Source organism: Colobus angolensis, unplaced genomic scaffold (genome assembly GCF_000951035.1).
Source record: "Colobus angolensis palliatus isolate OR3802 unplaced genomic scaffold, Cang.pa_1.0 Scaffold41, whole genome shotgun sequence".
In the NCBI taxonomy this organism is placed as follows: Eukaryota; Metazoa; Chordata; class Mammalia; order Primates; family Cercopithecidae; genus Colobus; species Colobus angolensis.
Window position 1 is genome coordinate 5,077,636 of NW_012117488.1, and position 14,171 is coordinate 5,091,806.

General features: G+C 39.3%; 1 protein-coding gene across 1 annotated transcript in view; it reads right to left on the minus strand.

Moving 5' to 3' along the window:
* Positions 1-4,649: 4,649 nt before the first annotated feature.
* Positions 4,650-14,171, minus strand: part of LOC105521778 (calcium-activated chloride channel regulator 1) — a 33,840-nt gene continuing 24,318 nt past the window's right edge. Inside the window, exons 9-14 of the mRNA XM_011956088.1 lie at positions 13,512-13,618; positions 11,313-11,528; positions 10,464-10,725; positions 9,219-9,389; positions 6,105-6,341; positions 4,650-5,263 (exon numbers count right to left, since the gene is read on the minus strand). Coding sequence (XP_011811478.1) covers positions 4,872-5,263; positions 6,105-6,341; positions 9,219-9,389; positions 10,464-10,725; positions 11,313-11,528; positions 13,512-13,618 — 1,385 coding nt within the window. The 3' untranslated portion in view covers positions 4,650-4,871. The remainder of the gene's footprint in view (positions 5,264-6,104; positions 6,342-9,218; positions 9,390-10,463; positions 10,726-11,312; positions 11,529-13,511; positions 13,619-14,171) is intronic.

The following is a 14,171-nucleotide window of genomic DNA, read 5'->3' on the forward strand; positions in this document are numbered from 1 at the left end:
TTCTTCCTCTTGCTTTTCTCTTCTTATTTTATACATATACCCAGACACCATTAAAGTAAAAGGATCACTTTCTCTGGCAGATACCTCATGTGGATTAGGTATATATAGCATGAGTTCCTATAATATGTGCTTCCCCTGAAATAGACCCTACATACCGTGCATTGCTTTGTTTGTTTGTTTGTTTGTTTTTAACTTTTATTTTAGGTTTGGGGGTACATGTGAAGGTTTGTTACATAGGTAAACTTGTGTCATGAGGGTTTGTTGTACAGATTATTTCATCACCCAGGTATAAAGACCAGAGGACAATAGTTATTTTTTCTTCTCCTTTCCCTCCTCTCACCCTCCATCCTTAAGTAGACCCCAGTATCTGTAGTTCTCTTCTTTATGTTCACGAGTTCTCATCATTTAGCTCCCACTTATAATTGAGAACATGTGTATTTGGTTTTCTGTTCCTGCATTAGTTTGCTAAGGATAATAACCTCCAGCTCCATCCATGTTCCCACAAAAGACAAGATCTTGTTCTTTTTTTGTGGCTGCATAGTATTCCACGGTGTATATGCACCACATTTTCTTTATCCAGTCTATCATTGATGGGAATTTAGGTGGATTCCATGTCTTTGCTATTATGAATAGTGGTGGAGTTAACATTCACATGTGTGTGTCTTTATGGTAGAATGATTTATGTTTCTCTGGGTATATACCCAGTAACCCAGTAATGGGTTTGCTGGGTCAAATGTAGTTCTGCTTTCAGCTCTTTGAGGAATCACCATACTGCTTTCCACAATGGTTGAACTAATTTACACTCCCACCAACAATGTATAAGTGTCCCCCTTTTCTCTGCAATCTTGCCAGCATCTGTTATTTTTTGACTTTTTAAAAATAGCCATTCTGACTTGTCTGAGGTGGTATCTCATTGTGGTTTTGATTTACATTTCTCTAATAATTAGTGATGTTGGGCATTTCTTCATATGCTTGTTGGCTGCATGTATGTCTTCTTTTGAGAAGTGTCTGTTTATGTTCTTTGCCCACTTTTTAAAGGGGTTGTTTGTTTTTCTCTTGTAAATTTAAGTTCCTTATAGATCTGAGCATTGTTAAGTGTCTGTTGGCTTCATTGTACTTTAGTTGGCAGAAACCATATAGCTTATTACCCATTGTAATCTTAGTGTCTAACATGGAACTTGGAATACAATGTGGGTACTTTAAAAATATTTGCTGAATAGATAAATAAATGTCTCAATCACACAGACAATATGCTAAATGCAAAGCTAGAGGATTTCAGGGCAGGTGTGTTAAGAGGGTAAGTAGATGTGGGAGTTGAAGGAATTGTCAAAGGAGAACTTGAAGTGACACCCCAAGGCATATAGGGGCCATATAAAGAAAAAGATAATGGACCAGGTGAAAAGAAACAATCAAGTGATGACAGTCATCATGAAATTACGATATCAGTTCAGTGGGGTAGGAAGTGAACAGCACAGAGGGTTAGGAGGTTGTGGCCAGAATAGGATACTGGATTTTAAGATTTCACAGGTGGAGTTGTTTCAGGTCATTACTAGGTCAAAATGCGGCCTTAGCTGTACTTGGTCAAACCACATGGAATTGCCAGTACTCGAATTTTTTACTTATAAAGAGACAGTTTTATTATTCAAACCAATAGTTTGCTAAATTTTAGTGGAAGTGGGCTGACAATCAAGGACTTTTGAGGCTGAGATATGAATTGACTCATTCATATAGATTCTGACCCCACTCGGAGTGATTTTAAGAGGTGAAGGGGGAAGAGTGTTGTGTCTAGCTTGGGTGAGGATGGTAGGTAACAGTGAAGAGAAGGGATGAAAACCAGCATAGATCAATGACATAGGATGGAGGCTTTAAACAAACCACATTAGATCATAGGGGTAACAGCCTAGCTTGGAAGTTGCAAAGGGGAGCTTGGAGAATATTTCTCCCTACCCTCTTTTGATGCTGGATACTTGGATATTAAGAGAAGTACCAATGTCTGGGACAGATTTACCAGATTTACTCACTCACTCAATTGGCTTATCAGAAACTAAAGAAACTAAGGCCATTGCGAGTCAATGACGGCATAAGGCAAAAATTTGGCTTATTTTATCTCCTGTGACAATACAGATCCATTTTGCAATAAACTTTCCTATAACCCAGAGTACATAAGAATGCTTTTTCTTTGTTGTTCTCTATTTTCTATCTTATCTACATGATGACATTTATCTCTTCTTCTCCGAAGTCACATGGTAAGCCTCTCTGCAGGTTACTACTATATCCCATGCTACATTTCTCTGAGTTCACCTAAATGGGAAATTAAAATCTCAGTGAGTGACTTATTGGAAATTTTCCAGGCGAGACCCATGGCAACCACGTTCTATGAAGTTGGGACCTCAGACTCATTTGTCACATGGGGCAGGTAAGTGGCCTTCTCATCAGGTATGTGCTTGGTTTGGTTTTGTAACATTCAGAAGAGGACTCCAAACTGACCCTTGCAGAGCTTATAGCTTGCAGTGAACACCAAGAATGAGTTATCAGACGATTCCAGCTGAGCGGAGCGGGGGACCACTCTTCTGAAAGAGAGTGTCACCCCAGAATCTATCTGCCAAGTATTTATTGAAAGGGCTTGTTAAACTACAAACATCCACTAGATGGCCTTTTGAGGTCGGGGCACGAGGCACCTATGGCCTTGTAAAAGCTCCCAAACTGCATTCTCGGGAGGCTGTTTTCAGCGTTTCTTATGACACACTCCATTCCTTGTTCTGTTTTCAGGGTCAAGGAGTTACATTCCCATGCACAAATATCATACACACAGTGCCTCAGTATTTTTCCATGCCCCCAACCTCAAATGCCTTGTACACAAGCTTGAATATATTGCCATGCACCCCCAACAACCCTGTGACCATTTGGCTGGCAAAGCAACTGGTTGTGCCCTCAATAAACAGTACTGACTTTGGGAACATCAGGGTCTTCATAGTCTTGGAACTCTCTACTGTTCAGTTTTTATAACAAATTTGTATGTAAGAGACATGGGTCCTAGGAAACAGCCTGAAGGACATGCAACCCATTCACTCCAAATTTTACCTCTGGGGCAAGCTCAAGAGCTAATTGCTAGGCCCGCATTTTTGGGGTCCCTGTATAATTGCCTTTCCTGAACAGTGCTGTGGTGTTGCTCCTCTGGCTTACTGTGAAGGATGTAATTAACACTATATTAAACTTGTTGTTATGATTACTGTAAGGATGCTGCTGCAGCCCTTAACATCACAGTGCCCTAATAAACTGAGGATCCATAGATAAAACTTCTCCTGGGTCTCATGACTAGGAAGAACCATGCTTCTCCTGAGCTGCTTCTGGCTTGCTTTTCACTATAGACTCTGTTAATCTTGTTACTATATACGCCTCATTTGTCCTGCCTACTTGCCACAAAGTGAAATATGTGACTTGGCTGTAGCAATTGTACAGAACATTGTATTAGACATTCGATGTGGTGATTTTTCCTTTAGTTTTTTTCCCCCCATGCATTCTTTATAGGTTTATAGCTGACCACTTCTTCCAGTTTTTATTATATATTTTATTTCTTTATTTTTATGTTTATTGCATGTATCACTAAGATGCCTCAAATCTGGTTTTGAAATAAGAAAGGTCTACACATAAAGAAATTTGGGTTGACACAAAAACGATATGCTAGATATTTTGTTTTCAATCATAAAGAAAGCCACCCACATCTTGAACTCATTGTGCTAATAACTGAGAACTCGAAACAATTTTCACAGGAATATCTACTCCTGCAGGCACTGGAATCTGTGACTAGTCCTTCACGAGGACTGCCAGACTGCTAGGCCTACACTTGCAGCCCTTTTTCCTCTTCTCCTTCCCCTTTCATCTGTCATGCTACCCGCCTTTCTCACGCTTATTAAGGCCTTCATGTGGTTCTCAAAGATCCCCTTCTCAAGCATATCTGCCTCCTGACTTCAAAAATAAATCCTCAAATGCTCTTTTTAGTGTACAGGAAAAAGTCCAATGCTTACTTATCTTTCTATCCTTAGAACCTAGCATTGGCCTGGAAAATAATAAGCAGCTGGTATACATTTGTTGAAAGAACTGAATTACATTAAATAAAGTAATGCATATAAGGCATTAGAAGGGCCCTTGGACAAAGTACGCAATAAATATTTTTTTCTCAATCACTTTCCCTTCACACCTGGCCTGAAACTGTCTTTCCCACCTTATCCCCACTGCCATGGCTTAAAGCATCGTTAACTCTTGTAATTTCATGCACATAACATTCATTTCTGTGCCTAGAGAACTTTCACTATGCTGTTCTTTCTTTCTTCAATGCCATCACTTCCTTAAATGCACCATTGCTCAAATTTAGAGAAAATAAGACATGTTCCTGGTGATGCTGGTCCAAAACCCCTACATAACAAATCACGACTTTTATATTTAAATAATTTAGTTTGGTCTTTTCTTCACCAAAAGAAACCAAACAACTTTTAGCAACTCTGTTAGATTTATGCAATTACATGTTGTTTTTAAGGGGCAAAGCTCCTTAAAACAAATAAAAACATACTTCCATTTATTGATGCAAGCCCTGTTTCTTTCTAGTATTTAAATTCATTAATAAAAGACTCAATAATTATTAAATTTTTGGATTTGAATGGATAGTTTTTATGCATATATACCCAGTTGTTTAGCATTTTATTTTATCGCCCCCTACAGGAAGTCTAAAATACATTTAGTATATCGCCCCCTACAGGAAATACATTTAATATATCGCCCCCTACAGGAAATCTAAAATACATTTTAGAACATTTTATAATCAAAAAAAAAAAAGGATGAATGATTTATTTTATTTATCTCACAAAAATTCAGCCCTAGCCTATTGATAGCTGCAGTTCTCCTATCCACTTCCACATAATTTTTAAAATGTGAATGCCAGGAATGGTGCTGTTGATACTAATATTAGGACAAGGAGCAGACGTTTCACCAGGACTAGGTGTCTCTGGCAGAGTCTGTGGAGGAATAAACAAAGATACTCGTGCAATGTTGGATATTTCTGATTTTAGATCGACCTTATCAACAGCTTGAATAGCAATGAAAAGATCTGTGCCATTTTCAAAAGTAATGTTTTCTGGTTTAAACAAAAAGACTTCCTCAGAGTTGGCTTCCTTTGGGATGAGAGCAGTAGTATTCACTTGAAGAGATTCATTGAACTTATCTCTGAGATCAAGAATACTTGTACTTATTCGAATGATATACTTGTGAGCTAAAAAGAAAAAAAGAAGAATGTGACTTCAATTCTGAAATCTTAAAGAAACTTCCTAAGCTGTAGAGCTTTAAAAAATATTTAAAAAGCTTTAAAAGTTTATTAGAAATTATATCATCACCCCATAAGATTCCCAAATAAATGAACCGATGGTCCTATTTACAAGGGTCACTATCTCTTTTACATTCTTCTTTGTATATAATGACACAGTGATAAGCATAAAACTGGATTGGGCATGACTTAAAGCCTTGGTCAGCATTTCTGGGCATAGTGCCTGGCAGAAGGAAGAGGTTGTTTAACAACTGTTTATTATTTTATTATTTATAGAGGGAGTTTGCACCAGTGCTTCTCAAACTGTAATGTGTATACAAATCACCCAGGGATCTGAAAATGCAGATCTGAAAACACTTTCTAACAAGTGTTCATGGTATCCGCATGCTGTAGTCCGCAGACCGCACTTTGAAAGAGAAAGTCTGGTAGGACCTGAGGTTCCTTCCAAAAGAGCTCTGCTCTATAGACATCTATGCTGTATTCCTAGTTCTTCTCCAGGAGTCACTGCTCCCCAGAAAATGGAGTTTGTCAAAGGACAGTTTGGCAAGTTTTCAGAAACTAAGCGAGGTTTACCTTTCCTGGCTGAAACCTCTTACTCCCAAAGTATACCAGTTTTTCAGGTTTTAAATCTCTCTTCTTTAAATACATTTATCCCTCATTTTAAGGACCAGCAAGATCCCTCCTGCCTTCTGCCCCCAAGCATCAGAACACGGCTGCCTCCCTCACCCGCTTCTGCTCCTCCGCTTGACTGGTAAACTCCTTTACAGGGTCCACACCAGGTTCAGCTTACCTGTTCCATGGTCATAATCATCCCCAGGAGCTGTCCAAGTCAGATTAATGAGACTGCCCCCGTGAATTTCCGCCTTCAGGTCGGTGATTTGGCAAGGTGGGAAGAGATCAGGTATGGGAGCATTTGGGACACCAGAAGCCACAAATGAGCCTCCTGAGGATGTTCTGCTGAAACATACTTGCTTGTGTTGAACATCGTCGTCAATTTCAGGTCTTGGTGGATTCCATTGTATTTCATCTGCATTAAAAAAATTATGCGAAATATGGTAAGCAACATCACTAAATGGTGATACCTCTGTCTGTTTTATTATCGGATCACCCTCTTCCTATTCCCCACTTCTGCTTCTTTACTTCCATACACAGAACTAATTTTAAAAATTTGAAGACAAGACCCCAAATACGGTTTCATCAGAGGGAAAAGAGCAAACAGAGAATCACAGCTTTTTGTCTCTTAAGATATTCCCTGGATATTTAGTGGAATAACCTTTTGGAATTTATTTTCATGACATTTGTCCTGAAATTGTTTCTTTTCCCATCTCTTTGCCCATGCTGATCTTGTCTTTCCGCAAGGTCAGTTTAAATACTACCTCTGTTTTTCCTTACCTCTCCTCTCCTCTCCTTTCCTTTCTTTTGTTTATGTTTTTGAGACAAAGTTTCGCTCTTGTCATCCAGGCTGGAGTGCAATGGTGCAATCTCAGCTCACTACCACCTCTGCCTCCCGGGTTCAGGTGATTCTCCTGCCTCAGCCTCCTGAGTAGCTGGGATTACAGGCATGTGTCACCACACCGAGCTATTTTTTGTATTTTTAGTAGAGATGGGGTTTTACCATGTTGGCCAGGGTGGTCTCGAACTCTTGACCTCAGGTGATCCACCTGCCTCGGCCTCCCAAAGTGCTGGGATTACAGAGTAGGTCACTGTGCCTGGCCTAAATACTAACTCTGTTTTAAACCTCAGACTGCCTCAAGAAATGTCTTCCACCTAAATAATAGTGTGGGTTTCATTATCTTTCCTATTTTTTTGGCAACTAATCAACTGGACCTTCAAGAATGCCTTGATTGTTTATGCATATTTCTTTCACTTTCTCCATGTTTGTGTTTCATGTTTCTTATTAAATTTCAGTTTTTAATGAAATGTTTTATGTTAGAGGTTCCAAAATTTTGTGCTTTTGAAAGACTTCTGATTTTCTAAGTGAATGCATGGGAATCTAGTTATTGTAGTAATTCCAATTTCATCCACATTCTTGTCAAAGATAGGTATAAAAGTAATCCTGGAATTTAAAAAATACCTTGGTCTGTTCAGTCTATAGAGTTCTCAGGTTCTCTTTTCTTTTCAATAAAAATATCTCATAAGATCCTAACATGGCGTTACTTAGAATTTGTTTTCTCATAAACTCTATCTCTTTATAAAATTTTTATCTGTTAAAGACCATTTAATCTTCATACCCATTAATCTGGTCTTTGGCAAAGATGAAGTGAATGCTCTAGCAGGTTCAGGGTTCATACTGAAAGCACTAGTAGAGACTGCCATTATGGCTTATCGAGGGATAGAGGGAAGAACATGGCCTACTGTTATGCCAGGCACTAACACTATTAGTGTTATATGAACCCATAACCTCTCTAGCTTCTGTTTTCCCATCTTTAAAAATGGATACTTACACGAATGAAATGTATTACCGTAAGTAAAATGCTGTGATAAGGCTAGACTTAAAGTCACTTAACCAGTCCCCTTCTGCCTCCTTCCCCTAACTCAAAAAGCAGTGGTATTGGCTGGGCGCAGTGGCTCACACTTGTAATCCCAGCACTTTGGGAGTCCGAGGTGGGCAGATCACAAGGTCAAGCAATCAAGACTAACCTGGCCAACATGGTGAAACCCTGTCTTTACTAAAAATGTAAAACTTGGCGTGGTGGCATGCACCTGTAGTCCCAGCTACTCGGGAGGCTGAGACAGGAGAATCACTTGAACCCAGGAGGCGGAGGTTGCAGTGAGCTGAGATCATGCCACTGCACTCCAGCCTGGCGACAGAGCAAGACTGTCTAAAAAAAAAGAAAAAAAAGGCAGTGGCATCTTTTAAAACATTTCCCCTCTATTATCACCTTTGCATGAGGGACACCATGTGTCTCTGAATCCTCTCTTCACAAAGCACACAGCCAAGTAAAGATGACAGTGGGAAGATTCTCAAAGGAGCTCTTCTCCTTCCCCCACACCAACATCAAGAAAAAGCCTACCCAGGACAGGGTGGAGATTGGTGGAAAACTAGTCCGGGAATCCACTGGGACACAAACTTGGTCTCAACTCCTTCTGTAGTCCAGGGCAAGTGCTTGTAACCAAAAGTGGTATGGGACTGTCTGTTTCATGGCCATAATTTTCTCACCTGCTTACACATGGGCTCAGTGTGCTGGCCCGCATGAAATTCATCTACTATGCTCCCTGGCCTGAGCAGGAGGAGAAAAGAGGAAAGACAGACAGTGGACTTGGATAATGATATTGATGTAGATAACAAACCCTAAATTACTGCTTTTTAAATTCTGTTTAAATGATTCATTAGGATAAATTAGAAATGCGTCAATGGAAAGAACTTCATTAAGAATGTTTTTAAAATAATGATAAAACCTTTATTAAATACTATTTACCAGTAACAGTTTGTTAGATGTGTTATTTATTCTTTGTGACCATGCTATCAGGTAACTGCCATTATTATCCTTATTTTACAACTGAGGAGAGTGAAGTACAAAAGATTATACAAAATACTGTATTTGATAGAGGGCTGGGCTTTGAAGTGAGGCAGTCAAAAGCTGTGTTCTATCTAGTGATTTTCAGCCGGGGGCTAGTTTGCCCCCCTAAGGGACAGTGGATGACATATGGAGACATTTTTGATTGTCATGACTAGGGAATTGCTATCGACAAATAATGGATAGAGGTTAAGGAAGCTGCTGAACATCCCACAATGTGCAGGATAGCGCTCCACAACAAAGGATTGTCTGGCTCAAAATCTTAATAGTGCCAAGGTTGAGAAACCCTGATTTAATCATGCACCATTCTGCCCCACAGCCTTAATAGTTTCCTCTTGAAACCAATCCTTTTGCACAAGCCAGGTGTGTTATTACAGATTACTTACCATTCTCAATCCAGCCAGGTATGTACATTACTCCACTCTGCTGGGGTATCGCTCTCCGTCTGACTGCGTTAACTCCTCCCAGAGCCCGCACTTTTACACTGTATCTACCATTCGTGTCATAAGTTGTGAAATACCTTGAGTAGACACCGTCACCCTTAGCAGCATCAGCACCTTGATAAAGAATGAAGGAATTAATAAATATCCTAAAGGTAACTGGGAGGGTATTTGTATATTTCCAACTCATATGTAGGCTAAGAATTTTCAAAGCAACAAGAAATTCAGCATTAGCTCCAAGAGACCTTAAGATTTTGGTGTGTTGAGGGTGAGGCTTACTTCTTTTATCGCTGTGTGTGTAGTGTGTGTGGTTTTAGGTATACATTCTGTCTTCTTGAATTATTGACTTTTTAAATGAGATCTAAGATGATATCGTTTCTTTGTTACACCCAACACAGCACAAGGTAACTAGCCAATAAGCATCTGTTGAACTAAATTAAACTGCTATATGCAGCCGTGGAGGAAAAAAATGTTGTATGGTTATTTAATAAAATTCATGACTTCTCCCCAAGGTAGATTTAGGTGGGAAATTCATTCACAGGATTCGTTCTAGTATGATTACTTGCTTCACAGTAAGAAGACATGTTTTTTTTCTAAAAAGAAATGTAGAATTCTCTTTCTCTCTCTCCCCGATAGACTTCTTAAAGACAAGAATAAGGGGCAGAATTTTCACTTTTGGGGCAAGCTAATATAGAATCTGCATACATACAGGTATCATATAGGACTGTGCTTAAATCTATGTCTGCTGCTTTCTAAATGTGAAAGCCTCAGTGAAGATATTGTAAAAACAAAGATTATATATGTCTTTGTATATATGCATTTGTGTATATATATATACACACATATGTGTGTGTACGTATGTGTATATACAAAGCACCTACCACAATATAGTTATGAATTTTCCTCTTTTTCTTTTTTTGGGGTTTGTGGAATACCCTATGACAACTCCCTAGAGACTCTGAATCCCTTGAGCTTGAGCCATTAATGTGTTTTGGGCCTTGCAGAAGCCTTCATATTTTCCAGCATTTTGAAACGTAGGAATTGTGGGGAAATGGAGAACTCTCCCAACCAGACCCCAGTGCTGTTCTGCCTTGCCTGTCTAACTGCCCTCACCAGACCGTGCCCTCTTGGCATTCCCTGGTTGCTTCTTGGAAAAAGAAATATATGCTTTCCAATTTCTTGGGTGATTACCTGCTCCATTATCCAGTAGTTCCAAGGTAACTGTTTTTCCATTCTCTGATTCAATCAGGGCTGTGACACTGGCCCTGAGAATCGGAGAGGCTCCTTGGCGAATATTTGCATAAACTATCATAGGGCTGGGGAATTTGCCAGTGTCCTTGTTCATTTTGGAAGTCACTGTAATTGGAGGCAGGGTAGCATTGGATGCGCGGGACGTGACAGTCAGAGTCAAGGTTTGTGAGCTTGCTTGCAGACTGTATTTCCAGGTGCCAACCTGAACCAAAACATGTGTAAACATTTCCAATGAATAACTTCAGGTGACACAGACCTGACTTCAATGTCACATAAAGGAAAAGCCTCTGATACACGCATGTTGGAAGCATATCTAAGAAGAGGTGTGCATGTTTGATACTCTGTCAGCCATGGGGAGCTTCAGTGTGTTTGAACTAACTATATTGTTCCCATTGTCAAGAAAATTCCACGGGAGGTGTCAGGGGGATGGTGAGGTCTGAAAGCTGTATGCTTATTGTTGCTTTGTTTTTATAAGAGAAGAGTCTCTGAGATAAAGCAAATCGTTTTTGTGATCCCAAAACGTTGAGGATCATTTTGCATCTTGATTACTATGTAATTTGAAGGTTCTCCATTTAGTACCTGGACAAAATATCACCTATTTCCTTTCTCTTTACTTGCTGGCATACTGAGTGATTTTCATTGGATGGAGACTTTTTTCCTTGTTCTCTCTTTGATTCAATACTGACTCTCCTTTTAGCCACCACCACCATTTAAAATGCTACAATTATACTGTAAAAGCTTTATTTTATCTTGTTGAATTATGAGAAACAAAAAAAGCTGACTCCATACCTTAGCAATGCCTGGGATTTGGAGGAAGGCCATTTTGGTGTTTTTGTCCACTACAAAGCCATCTTGCTTCTGTCCACTGGGATCCCAGAGAAGGATTTGGGGAGGCTGTGTTGTCCAGGTGATAAGAAACAAAGTGTCCTTTCCTACTGTGCTGTCCACGATCACTGTGCCATTCATCCATTGGCTGTTCTGGAGGGTTGATCCCTTACTCTCAAGCTGTTAAGAAAAACAGCTCTTACTTTCTGGAGAATACAGCTCCTATCACATGGTCTTTTCCCTTCTGCCCCTCTCTTCCCAGTGCCGCATCAAAAAAACTTCAGTGACGCCTGAGTCCTTGATTTGGTGTTAGGAGCAATTATGATGCAGTTCTAAGTTATCTTTCTAGCCTTAGCTTCCACAATTTCCCTTCCTCTACCCAAACAAGACCACTTCCCCAAAATATCCTTGTGAATCCCTGACTCTTTGACTTTATTATCATACTCTTTACTTTTCCTAGAAGGCTTTACATTTGTCTTCTCCATTTATCTAAGCCTTCTTAGTCTTCTCTATTTGTCCAAGCCTTACTCATCCTTCAAAATTCAAATTTTACTTTCTCCGTAAAGGTTTCTCTGCTGTCCATCTCACTTACCAGTTGTAAAAAATTTCCCCTTTTCCTTTGATCTCCTATAGGATTTTATTTCTATCAATCCTTTGACATTCTTCACACTCACACATTGTGGGTGTGTGTGACACCTACACATTGTGGGTGTGTGTGACATCTACACATTGTGGGTGAAATTGTCTGAATTACCTAATTGCTAGGTCAGGGAGTATTGCAGGCCCCATGGAGATAAATGAAGTAAGCCAAGGCCAACTTGTTTGGAATAGATGAGGGAGCTGCAGAGCAGGGAGTGAGGTAGGGAAGACTTTTTTAGAAAATGTGATTTTGAGGATTATCTCCTAGGTAGTTATTGTCTCAAAGTTAGCACCTATTAGAAGACAGACTGGGCTGGTCATGGAGCCAGATTTCCTAGTTTCACAGGTAGATTACAAGCTGGCATGGGGAGAAAGTAAAGGGCTATTAGACCTGGTTCTTGTGGCACGCTGGTGAATGAGTCTTGCTCATTTCTCCATCTCTCTCGCTCTCTCTCTGTTAGGTTTCTTAAATACAAAAATCACAGGCAGAAATTTCCTAAATGTGAACTTGTCCTTTTATCACTTTAATTACTTTTCTAGGACACATTCCTCCATTTTCCCAAACCAGGCCCTTGAGTTTAATTTTCTAAATCTGAACCAGAATAACCCAGATGGGTATAATTGGTGTCTTCCTAGATTGAATAAATGCTCCATTGATAAGCCAGAAAGCCTATGGTTTCAAAATCTGTCAATATTAGGCTTTGACATTATGGTATTCCTTTATCTTTATCTGAACTTTCATCATAAAAATTATAATTCACACCAGTGTGAATGCTGATTGTTCATTCTGTCTAGTTTAAAAATTAACGCAAATAATTTCTGCAATTACTTAAAAAAAGCATTGAAAAAAGATGCATTTTTTTCTTTTTTCTTAATAGTCCCAAGACTTTTGAAAGGCAATTTGGTTTTCCTGAAATTTTAGAACCAGATGGGCCATTGGAAGTTTTCTGGTCTATACCTGGTGGAGAAATGAAAGTCCACAGAGGTGAAGTTCATTGCCCAGGTCACATAGTTAACGACAGACCCAGGGCCAAGATCCAGGGGTCTGGACTGACACTGCTGGCTTTTCATAGTACAAAGCACTTTCTGTCCATTATATGTAAATCTTGGCAAACATCAGAAATTTGATGTAATGGAAAAATAAAACAAGTAGTCCCTGGACACTTGTCCCAGAACATTTGTAATTGAGATGATCTACTCTGAAGAAAATTCTGAGCCAACTACATTGCCCCAGTTGCTTGTTTAGAGATGTTAAAAAAGAATTCTTGGACCTACGACATTTTATCTGCTGATTTCTATGAAGAAGTCACTTGGTATTGCTTCCAAACAAGTAAACACTAATTGCCTTGTTTAAATGAGTAGTGTTGCATTTTAGGAATAATGTCTAATATCAGCCTGGACCTTCTATTTTAATTTTAATTCAGTACCAGAGGAGTGTAAAACTTAAAACTTTTAGCCATTAAATTCTTCATCTTGGCTATGATTATGTGTAAATATGAAAAACCAAAGATTAAGAACTCCAACCTGGATGGAGTGCTGAGAGACAGCTCCATTTCCTGATGAAAGGGCTCCAAAAGCATCAATGAGGCCATTGTTCTGAACTTGATCTGAAGCATATGTCTGTAAACCTCCTAAAATGCAATACATTTTCAGAAATTACTTACCAGTAAGCAAATATTTGCAACATTTTAGCTGTTGTTTAGAGAATATACAAAATAAATATCCCATCGTGTTATTAAAGTGTAAATAGATCAACATCAAATAGGTGCCTACATTAACTCAGACTTTGATACTATTTTAACTTATTTATTTTTCTTTCTGAGACAGGCTTTTGCTCTGTTGCCCAGGGTGGAGTACAGTGGCATGATCTTGGCTCACTACAACCTCCACCTCCCAGGCTCGAGTGATCTTCCTACCTCAGCCCCCAAGTAGCTGGGATTACAGGCATATACCACCATGTCTGGCTCATTTTTTTTTTTTTTTTTTTTTTTTAAGAGATGAGTTTCACCATGTTGCTCAGGCTGGTCTTGAACTCCTGGGCTCAATGAATCCACCTGCCTTGGCCTCCCCAAATTCTAGGATTATAGGAGTGAGCCACCAGACCCAGCCATTAATTTTTAAATCTTAGTACATAATAGCTTCAGCAACATCTCAGTTACCGGATTACTTTAACTATCTGCAAAG